General features: G+C 42.1%; 1 protein-coding gene across 2 annotated transcripts in view; it reads right to left on the reverse strand.

Moving 5' to 3' along the window:
• cdh23 (cadherin-related 23) overlaps positions 1-11,577 on the reverse strand; it is a 160,986-nt gene that overhangs the window by 7,880 nt on the left and 141,529 nt on the right. Inside the window, exons 38-54 of one of the 2 annotated variants that reach the window (XM_035663405.1) lie at positions 8,853-9,074; positions 8,635-8,754; positions 7,909-8,089; positions 7,686-7,819; positions 7,048-7,257; positions 5,806-5,913; positions 4,901-5,003; positions 4,293-4,418; positions 4,004-4,207; positions 3,293-3,751; positions 3,052-3,168; positions 2,728-2,952; positions 2,410-2,579; positions 2,171-2,308; positions 1,772-1,904; positions 1,366-1,530; positions 884-1,095 (exon numbers count right to left, since the gene is read on the reverse strand). In XM_035663405.1, the coding sequence (XP_035519298.1) occupies positions 884-1,095; positions 1,366-1,530; positions 1,772-1,904; positions 2,171-2,308; positions 2,410-2,579; positions 2,728-2,952; positions 3,052-3,168; positions 3,293-3,751; positions 4,004-4,207; positions 4,293-4,418; positions 4,901-5,003; positions 5,806-5,913; positions 7,048-7,257; positions 7,686-7,819; positions 7,909-8,089; positions 8,635-8,754; positions 8,853-9,074 (3,027 nt within the window). Of the gene's footprint in view, positions 1-883; positions 1,096-1,365; positions 1,544-1,771; positions 1,905-2,170; positions 2,309-2,409; positions 2,580-2,727; positions 2,953-3,051; positions 3,169-3,292; positions 3,752-4,003; positions 4,208-4,292; positions 4,419-4,885; positions 5,004-5,805; positions 5,914-7,047; positions 7,258-7,685; positions 7,820-7,908; positions 8,090-8,634; positions 8,755-8,852; positions 9,075-11,577 lie in introns of both variants that reach the window. The other variant, XM_035663404.1, reaches the window with a different exon arrangement.

Here is an 11,577-nt window from a genome sequence, read left to right on the forward strand (position 1 = left end):
GGACCTTGTTACCTCGTAAACATTTTGACATGTCATATCAGGAAAAGGATAGGTGTAATTAATAACATTAAATCTCCAATAACAGATTGGCACCCTAGGGCAAAAAACACTGATGTATTATTAACATGGAGCTCTATTATAATTCCATTGTAGCTGTGTTTTCTGTCCATCTGGTCTAATATTTACTCTCCTTTCAGGTCTGCTACGCTCTCCACCAACTCCTGAGGGAAATATTTGGGTCTTTGGCACCTAAAAGCTGCAGTATGTTCACCAGCTAGTCGCTAAAGCATGGTACTGAACTAAACAGCTGTGTAACTCAAACATCAGACCTTTGTAGGGTTTTGTGGGTTTCTTTGTTGTGGTTTGTGATGATTAGTACAACCCCAACAAATTTCCGCCCTGGGATCTATAAAGTATTTCTGATTCTCATTCTGATTCCATATCAACTAATTGGTATACCCCTTTATTAAAGCTAATATGCAGCATTGGTATCGCCCCCGATATTATTCGACTTATGAAGCTGACATAGTATCGGCCAGATGTGAGTGATCAACATTAAATAACAATTTCATCATCAGTGTCCATATAAAATGTACTGTTTCATTCAACAAGTCACAGTGGCCCACTGGCTCATATTCATATAGCAGTACAGCACTCACTGGTGTCACATTTGTTCCACATAGTGAGTGGATGTTACACAGATTGTGAGTAAAAGGTCAATAGCATTCGACTCAGTATTCGTAGATACATGCAGTGTGGGTATTGGAAGAGAACAATCCTATTTTTGTGTAAATTGTCTGCTTATATAAAACTTATATAATCAATAACATTTAGAGAAGAAAAAGGGACAATGACATGCATAGGGACACATGAGTGCAAATACCTCTGAGATATGAATGATAGTTCCGTTGGCAGGCCTGACAAACACTGGTCTATTGTCATTGACGTCTATGACCGTAATGATCAAGTCTGCAGTGCCCCACAGGGGAGGACGCCCCTGGTCTGTAGCCACCACGGTCAGGTTGAAACGTTCAGAAGACTGAAGCAGACGGCGAGAACGCACCATGCCAGTGTTTGGATCCAGGGAGAACGCATCTAAAAAGACAGAGAAAGATCAGGGACTAGCATGTAGATATGAATGCTGAACCATGGGTAGCCCCATATGTGTCTTTTCAAAGTCTGAGCAACATTCTTTTTCACTAACTAAATATGTAATAAATAAGAACTACAAAGGGAATATTTAGAGACATCTTTAAGAAATGTTTAAATTTGTATTGCAATAAAATGAATAATTGTGCTTTCAAAGGCCGCTTCAGAATATTCAGTTAAGTAACCCTACTGAGGCTTTTATTAGTATATTCATACCGGAATGGGCTCCCAGCATGCTGTAGAGTACCGCTCCATTTTCTCCTTCATCCAGGTCAGTAGCCCTCACTGTGATCACAGATGTTCCACTGGGCTCATTCTCAAACACGCTTCTGTTGTACACTCGCTCAGTAAAGCGTGGCCGATAGTCATTGACATCTAGAACTATCACCAGGACCTGACATGCGCCAATCGACAGGAAGTATGAAGATGAGTTCAGACACAGGATATTCCGAACACAAAGTTATAATCTAGAAAAGGCCATGTGGAGCTCGACCAATACATCGGCATAGCCAGGGGAACTCCCATAAGCTTCTGAGTTGTGAGTATTGTATGCATAATATACTTGTATCTGATATGTTACATTAAAATTAATAATGTATGTTTTTCGTAACAGTTTAAAAGCCAGTGATCTCTACCTGAACAGAATTCTCTCGTCTGTTGTTGGAGCTGCCACCAGGGTTGTCACGGGCAACAGCGGTTAGAGTGTAGTGATCCTTTGTTTCTCTGTCCAGAGGAGAAAGGATGTAGATCTCTCCCTGATGCAGAGGAGAGGGAATGATTAGGAAGGAAGTACAGACACTGGCAGGGAGTGGTGCTTTTATCAAGACAACAAGACCTTTATTTGATTGTGTGACAGAAATAGAGAATGGAGGTCAAATATGTAGATTGTCTTTAGTTCACGCCAATGTTTTGTTTAAATTTAGTTTCCAGGCAGGATGACATTCAGTGTTGACACCCAGCTCTGAGAGGGGTAGTTGTAATCGCTGATTGAGCTGATGTGCTGGTGTATAGGTTAACTCACAGTTTGTGGTTTGATGCCAAACTTGCCTTCCCCGTCTACAAGGCTGTACTCGATGACAGCAAAGAGGCCAGAGTCAGCATCTCTAGCGCTGACACGAACTATGGTGGTGCCCAGGTCCACGTTCTCAAACACAGGCTCCTACAAACACAGATAAAGACACACTTAGGCTCTGGGACACTACAAGGATATGCCATTTGCTTTGGTGGGGGCAATTTGTTTGTTATAGCTCTGTTCAGTACCTGATATGAGGGTTGCAGGAAGACAGGGTTGTTGTCATTCACATCCACTATGCGCAGATAAACTGGCAGCTCAGTGATCCTCGGAGGAGTGCCATGGTCCTGTGCCCGAATAGTAAAATTCAACCACTGTACTTGCTCGAAATCCACCGTCTGGTTAGCTATAATCTTGCCTGCGAAATTTTTAACACGGTGATAGAAAGAGTTAGGAATCATTTGCCAGATACTATTATTCTAAATTAAGATGACAACAAGCAAGGGACAACATTCTAAGTAATTCTTATGAAACTTTGAAAATGTCTTAAACGAAACAGGTCATACCAGTGGAAGGGTCCTCCAGTCTAACGTATCCTCCGCGGGGCAGGTGGAGCAGCTCGTAGGTGACCTGGCCGTTGGGACCTTTATCCGGGTCTACAGCTGTTACTGATAGCAGTGTTGTGCCTGGCTGAGCTCCTTCTAAAATCTTCTCTGTGAAGTTGGACACTCCGAAGGGCCGGAAACGAGGGGCATTGTCATTTACATCCAACACGTTTATGGTTAGTCTCGCTATAGAGGAGAGGAAGAGGGATGCAGAGTAAAAATTAGAAGAGAAAACTGAATGAAGATGAAATTGAAGATAAGCTTCATGTTAGAAAATGGACTTACCGTTGGGAACACTTCCTGACTTGTCAATGACCTCACTAGCATTGTCATGGACAGACACAATGATCTCAAATGTAGCTACCAGTTCTCTGTTGAGCGGGTTGCGTACAAACACTGCACCTGAAAATTCAGCAAAACAAAACAAATTATTTTATTTTCCCAAATAGACACAATTTATTTACAATATAGGCTAATATCATCTATCATCTAACATAATCCATCAAAATTCAAGATCATGACTCACCAGTGTGTAAATCAATGCCAAAGGACTCCTGAAGGCCACCCACTGGGTTGTTCCCATCATCCATTGCCTCCACTGAGATGATGTAATACTCCAGCCGGGGATGCAGATCGGGGTCCTCAGCGGTCAGCGTGGCCACCACCACACCAGGCGGCGTGGACTCGTTGACGTTTATCGCGGTTACAGGCTCTATAAAACGGGGACGAGAGTCGTTTACGTCGTCCAGGATGACCGTCAGGGTGGCCGTGCCCGACATGGGGGGCGTGCCACGGTCAGTTGCCATGACGACCAGTCGGTAGGACGCACGCTCTTCTCTATCGAGGGTGGTGTTGCCCACCAGGACAGCGCCAGAGAGCGAGTCGACCACAAAGCGGTCCTGAGCCCCGCTTTCAAGGCGATACATGAGCCAGCCATTAGAGCCTGAATCAGCGTCGGTGGCGGACAGCTGGGTCACCACCACACCTGGAAGAGACAAAGTAAAGACAAGGATACAAACTTTGAGGACATTTGTATTCTTGGAAGCAGTCATTGCCATTTCTAACCCTTAACCATCACACAGGGGAATGCAATAAAAGGACTGTAACTGTAGATAATCACAGGAAGGAACTTAAACTTATTAATTCAATATACTTTTCTGTCAGTGAAAACTTAAAGTCATATTCCTGTCAGCCCACGCATATACACAGGTCATTAGGCACAAGCCGACCCACACACCAGTGGGGCTGTTCTCTGGGAGTCGAACGCTGAAACTGGATGGGCTGAAGACAGGAGGGTTGTCATTCTGGTCCAGGATGGTAACTGTGAGAGGGACGCTGCTGTTTAAACCTCCTATGTCCTCAGCAACCAGAAACAGCTCCACCCGAGGCTCCTGAAACGCCTCACGGTCCAACTTCGCCCCCTGACGCACATGTATCACACCTGCAGAAAAAAACAGAGATATTAACAACTGCATTGCATTTTGTTTTTCATACTCTGTCTACTTGCTAAAGAGTTGTAATGTTACCAGTATCAGCATCCACAGTAAAGAGGTCCACCCTGGCTCCCAGAAGGCGGTACTTCACTACAGCATTGGGTCCAATGTCTTTGTCCTCAGCCAGAACTGGCCCATTTAATACTGTTACAGTGTTGCCTGAAGGATGGTAGAGAAAAAGAGAGGGACAGGTGGAGAATTAAAATGATCACAGTCAGGTTACAATGTTTCACACTAAGCCAGCAAGCCCCCTGGTAATGTAGCTGCTACAAATTCACTAAGTTTGACTTGAAAGTAGTTTTGGCAAATGCCTGATTTGGCTTTTCTAACTGCAAAAATGTCCAGCAAACATTGGTAAAATGTTATTGCCACCACTCTGATAAGTGTGATAAACTAGGACTCATATTCTGCATTCAAATAATCCAACTGACAGCTGTTGTGAGCCATTGGTCACACATTGTGAACAAATCCATTTTAAGATGCAAAGGGGTGAGTCCTTTTATCTCACCTTTAACTTTCAGCAATATGTAAACAAAGTCAGGAAGTGGGTGTCACACAGAGTTTTGTGGCACAATGTTCTGTGCCTTATTGCCCCTACTCATGGGAAAAGAGAAAGATAGATACACCAGCATGGGTGGTACCTGCTGCAGAGTTCTCTGTGATCTCAGCCCTGTAGCTGGTCCTGGTGAAAATAGGCCTGTTGTCATTCTCATCCAGAATGGTGATCACCAAGAGGTCTGAATCCTGGTGGTGAAGATCAGAACAGGGGGGACGAAGACACAATTATATGAGCAAAGGATTACGTGGTATAGAGTAAAGATGAGAATAAAAATGAGGAGAGAAAAAAAAGTGAATCAGTTCTCAAAGAGGCAAATTGCTACAAAGCACTCCGCTGTTACAGAGCAGCCGGAACAGATATGTTTTGTAGTTGCTGTGCTGTTCACACAACAGGCTGGTTTCATAGTGCTGGTGGTTGATTTTCGCAGCTCTGCGAAGTTTCTCACCCCTTCAAACAGAGGCAAGCCACAGTACTGTTTTTACAGAAAAAAAATAGTGTGCATGAGACTTTTATTATCATACTTTCTTTACCTTGGTTATATATCACAATGGTCACACCTCACATCTCGAAAAATAACGTTACTGAAATATTGATACAGAACACATAGGCCCATAAACCGAGCTGAAAACTGCAATATTACTTAAATGCAGGACGCCTTATCAGACTCAATCACAAAAGGCCTGCTTTACGAAAGATGTCCTGTAACTTTGGGTTGGCAGTTTGCAGCTCATTCAGGTTATAGTAAAAAGGTCTTTGAATTCTGCAACATCACATTTTATTGTCAATTAGGGCTGCTCATTGTGCAAAACTAGTAATTGCACCTAAAAATTGTGTGATAACATGAATTACTCAAAAGCTGACTAGAAAAGATACAAGGTTTTATGTCAGTGGCAATGATTTGATTGTTTCTGTGGTCTCTCTGTGAAACTGAGAATGTGAAGAAAGCGTGTATGCTTGCAGCGTATGTGCACAGGAGAGTGACGTTACCCTTCGAGCGATGCGCGGGTTCTCAGGGTTGTCTTTGACAGTGATGGTGAGTCTATACTCAGCCACTCGCTCTCTGTCCAGTGGTCTGTTCACCTGCACCACACCTGTCTGACAAATACAGAGAGGAGAAGCCGTGTGTGTTTAGAGATTCATTCCTGATTATCACATTACCCATGCACACCTTGGAGTATTGTCTTCAGTGTTTTCACATTCCCTTCTCTAAAGGACATGCAGAATTTGTATACATGGTAATATATTTTTGCGTTAAATTCACAAATGTGTGTGCTGCCACCATCTGCTGATCTGTTAACATATCTGTAGCAAGGCTGTTCAGGTGGTAAGACTGTAGATAAAAGGAGCAGGAACACCTGTCCTAACTCAGGTTAAACTGACAGCCTAATGTGTGATCATATCTGGAAGCTGCCAGTCACAAGACTTCATATAACTTCAATATTTCCCCTTTTTCACCACCTGCTCTAGCTTTACCTCATCAGTAATTCAGGTTTTTCTGTGTTTTATACTTTACACTACACCCAGCATCAGTGATGGGTGTAGTTGGGTGTGGTCAGAAGGGTGCTCAGTTTAACCTGTAACCACACCCACCAGTGATGTCAGCAGGTCTTGGAGTACACCTGTATGTCAATATGAAAAGTTAAACCACTAGTGGTCAGCAGATTATAAGATAAGATAAGATAACTTTATTGATCCCACACTGGGGAAATTCACTTGTCACAGCAGCTCCAGATGTGTAACACAGCAGATAGAAAAAAAGAACATACACATTTAATAACAAAATGAAATAGAAAAAATACCAGATATCAAGAAAAAAGTATATACAGTATGTTTATACAGATGTGATTTAAAATTAAATTATAATATTGCACAGGTTACAGAAGCAGGTAGTGGCATATTGAAGGAACCGGACAAAAAATATATTATACAGAAATGATTTCACAGGGATATGAACAGGTCTAAGACTAAAGTGCATTTATGTATATATATCTATGTGAGGACTATCCAGGTAGTACAAGCAAAAGAAAGTGACTATAGTATAAAAAATGACTCTGGTATTGTTGCTGAGTTATAAAGTCTGATAGATGATGGAATGAATGACCTGCGTTAGCACTCCTTCTTGCACTGAGGGTGCAGCAGTCTGTTGCTGTAGGAGCTGCACAGGGACCCCACAGTGTCATGCAGGCGGTGAAAAGTGTTAAGTTACTTCACACCATGCCTTTATCTCACCGTGTCATTGATGTAGAAGGCTCCATCCTGGTTCCCAGCAGTGATGTTGTAAGTAAGGAGCGCGTTGGGTCCGCTGTCTGCATCTTGTGCTTGGACTCTGGCCACAGAGGTGTGTATGGAGGCACCTTCGCTCACACTGGTGTTGTAAGGCAGGTTCAGGAGGACTGGGTCGTTGTCATTGATGTCTCTGACGAGGACCCCCACCACCACCTGCAGAAAAGGCATCCAGACAAAGGCAAAACTTTCCACCATTAACGTCAAAAAGACATCACAATTGTCAGTCAGAGCATGTTGGAAGTTTTTAACAACATAACCATAAAATCATGACCAGTCCTAATTTTCTTTTTATTTTAAATTTAAAATTGCCACATCATCTATTGGCCAAATCTACTTTTTGAGATGTATTGCATGTTTAACTGGCATGATGATGGATTTGGTAGAGTAGTATAGTTTGTGAGTATATACGTATATATACGTCATGTACAAACCTCACAAACCACCTATTCATTTGTTGGAAATGTTAGTGTTCAAAGTGTTCAGAGCAAGCACAGAAGTGAAACTTGCGTGATCCTGATTGTTCAAGAGGATATGGTAAGACTGTGTTCCCACTTGCGTGTGTTTGTGTAATAAAGGCCCACCGAGCTGTTGCGAGAAGGGGTTCCCAGGTCTCGTGCTGTCACAGTGATGTTATAGAACGCTGTTGTCTCTCTGTCCAGCTCAACATCCTTCCTCACCCGAAGCTCTCCCTCCACTGGAGAAACCATGAACTCATCTGAGAGAGACAGAGATGAAGAAAGAGGCTCATAGACACATAGCAAGGAATTAAATATCACTCTCTCGACAGAACAATCCAGTACTAACTTTGGTGATCTCCTCCAGTGATGCTGTACTCCACTTTGCCGTTAAGCCCAGAGTCTTCATCGTTGGCTTTTAGAGTCCAGACTCGAGGTCCTGGCTGGCCCTCAGTCACCTCGAAGGGTCCTTCATAGGCTCTGGGGAAACTGGGCGTCACATCGTTCACATCTAGGACATTTACCAGCACCTGAGGAAGGAGAGAGAGGGATGAGAGAAGTGACTGATTGTGACATGTACAGTATGTGTGGCAGAAATAGGATGAACACTGAAAACTAGTTCACAACAATGAAAAGAATGTATAAAGAATGGATTTGGGTGTTTTGGGTATTATTTTAATCTGGATTTTGCTGACTGTTTTCTAAAAATAGAAAGCTATCACGGCCATCCATCAATTGTGCAATTTTTTCTTATTTTGTTTCTCAAGTCCCAAAATTTCAGGGATTTCTTTTTTAAAATTAAATATTACGATATTTGTCATTTTCATGAAAAAATATTTTTTTGGTAACTCAAAGAATTGCTTAGTTTAAAAACAGCAAAAGTCAAAAACCATCAAATCCTCACATTGGAGGAGCTTGAACCAGCAACTGTTTAGCTTCTTAAATTACCTGAATGATTGAGTTAATCTACTACTCAGTTTATCGACTAATCGTTTCAGCTCTAAAATCTTAAATATTATTTACATAAAAAAAGGTATAATAAGGTATATAGAGTGTGTCTCATTTGCATAATTACTGTTGTGCTGGATGTCAAGCGGAGAGCAGGTATTGGACACTGATCCGTTGCTGTAACAACCAGTGCATAGTGTCCGTTGCTGATCTCGAAGTCCAGCTCCTTCACAGCTGTAATCCTCCCCTAAATACACACACATACACATCACACACAGAAGGTTAATGTATGGAGTTTTTTGCAGTTGCTTGTATCACTACAGAACAACAATTAACACGTCTTACCGTGATGCTGTTAATATTAAAGGTCTGAATCAGGTTGCCACGAGCAATAGCATATCGCAAGGTGCCGTTCAGACCCTCATCGGGGTCGATGGCTGTTACCGTGGCGATGGTGGCACCCACTGTGTCTGGGCCCTCGCTCAACACTGTGACATACTCCTCCTCAGGAAACTCAGGGGCGTTATCGTTCTCATCCACAATGTGAACATAGATAGTGGTTGAGGTCTGTGTGAGAAACAGACAGACATGGTAAAACTTTTATAGCTATTATACTTCTATTTTTGGCGTACTGTATTCAATTCTACTGGCAATATGTGATTCCCTTCCAGCATACGGTGTCAGCTAGGCCTGCAAGTTAGTCTAAATTTGATCTTGTAGTCCATTCATCACTATCAAGGCAGATGATCACCCACCCTAGAGCCGAAGGGCTGTCCTAGGTTTCTGCCTTTTAAACAGGCAGTTTTTCCTTGCCCCCGTCGCCAAGTGCTTGCTCATGCTGGTACTGTTGGGTCTCTGTAATTGTTAAAAGGAGTTCGGACTAGACCTGCTCTATTTGAAAAGTGTCCTGAGATAACTTCTGTTATGAATTACAAATAAAATTGAATCAAATTGAATTGAATTATAATGTTGAAAGATTCTACGGTGATGTATCATCATATAAAAGGAGCAAATATCACAAATGAGGACTAAAAAATCTACAAAACAGCAAGTTAATCTGGAAATCACTGTTTGTTCTTTTATAATAACGACTAAACAATAATATCTTGTCAATCATCAGTAATTTCTCTAAAGGCCTTGTGTTTTTTCACTTCATGTTGGATCCACTCCTACACCTTACATATTGTTCACTTCCAGTGTGACTAATATAGTTTTTCTGAAAGAGAGGAAACATGGTTTGGCGGTTTTGCTTATGTGATATTCAGGATTCATTTAACATGGGAGAATTGAACAGTAGACTTGAGCGTATTTTGTTACAGACAGAAAGAAAGAATATCCTGTGAGAACCAAAAGGAAATCTGAAAGGGTAAGTGAGGCAAAGAGAAGACAAATGTTCTGATTCCTTATTGTGTCATCTACACACTCTGAAGGGAAAGGAGAAGTGTAGATAAGTAGTGCATCCTGAAAGAAACTACTACTCAAACTGAAACGTTCTAGTGCAAAGTAAAAGTATCACTATGTGGAATAAAGGTTGTTTTTAGCTAATTCCTGCTCCACCAGTCTGACCTTGTAGTTTCCCTCCCAGTTCCCCTCCCAGTGCGACTATAAAGGTGGACCAACCAACTTGCACCCTCAGGCTGTAGCCTATCAGTTACACAATATTGTGATGTGTGATTGTGTGTGAGTGTGTATGTTTCAGAGCAAAAGATGACAAACAATTACAGATAAAGACACAACAGGTTATCCAAACATCACAGAAACTTTCATTTTTCATTGTTATGTGAATAATGTGTAACCATGCAGCCATATATTAGGCTATACTATCCAAAACACATAATAAAGTGCACTGCTCATGTGTGGAAGGAAATGAACGTATCATAATGTGCAAATTTGGAAAAAAACAAACCAACAAACATTTTCTCACAAATTCAAGTTCATGAATGTGTCATAATGTGTACAGGAATATTCTGACAAGCATCCATTTTGACCTTGTTTTTACGCTCGAGCTGACTAGACAATCAGTACGTTGCCCACTCACCATCCGATCACAGAAAGTCAAACTGTCCAATCGAGGGTTAAAAGGTTGTAGTGCTTTCTAGTTGCGTATACCATTTTGTGTTTCTGGGGACCAGGCCTCACTGATTACTATGCAATAACAACTTTATTCACAGATTCTGGTGAAACTGGATCATATGTAGCCTAATGGACATGGACAATTTGTGTTGGGTTTTGTGGTGTCCTCTGGCTGCTCTGTCTTAACTCTCAATGATTTACAGAGTTTCCTGATGGACAGATAGCGTTACTTGTTGCCAGAGTCGCTAACTTCTGCTAACTGTAGCTGCTGTAAGCTGGTTAGCTCAATTCGCCACGCAGCTAGCGGTCCTATTAGCGGACACTGCCCGGACTGGGAGCTCGGAGCGGAAGGGGAGTGTTGCTGTTGACACTTCTAGCACAGAAACTTTGGATCGCTGGGTGGAGGAGGTTTTCAGTGAACATGGCCAAACCAGAACCAAACACAGCCTCCGAGACCGACAGAGGTCAGTTTGTCGACAGGGAAAACAGAACCAAGGTGGTTTTCTTGCTGGGTTTGGCTCCATTCAGGCCTGGTGGGTGCTGACTGATGCCTGACCTTCCTCTCATTCCTCTCCAGCTTCATGCCTCTCCTGTCCTAGCCTGAACCTTCTGTGTCTTTGTTGTGAATCAGAGTCCTGGTTGGTGCCGCCGTAGATGTTGATCGGCTAGTCAGCTCAAGCGTAAGAACACGGTCCAACTTTGTGCTTGCAACTTCAGTATTGCATACGCTGACTGAAAATGTGTGTGCCCTTCTGTCAGACACAGCACAATTTTTCATTACACATGCACAAAATAAGCTACAAAGCTCTATTACTCATTCACAAACTTGAATTTCTTTTTTTATTTTTTATTTTTTTTACCAATTCACACATTCAGATATGTGCGTGCATAACCAAAGATGATACATAGCTGCAGGTTGTGAAATCATTTCTGAACGTCATTTCACCAGTAAAAAATTAACCTTATGTGCTTCCATATTCCTGTGTAGTATTACTCA

The sequence above is a fragment of the Morone saxatilis genome, unplaced genomic scaffold, assembly GCF_004916995.1.
Source record: "Morone saxatilis isolate NCDOM2014 unplaced genomic scaffold, NCSU_SB_2.0 Contig19, whole genome shotgun sequence".
NCBI lineage: Eukaryota > Metazoa > Chordata > Actinopteri > Moronidae > Morone > Morone saxatilis.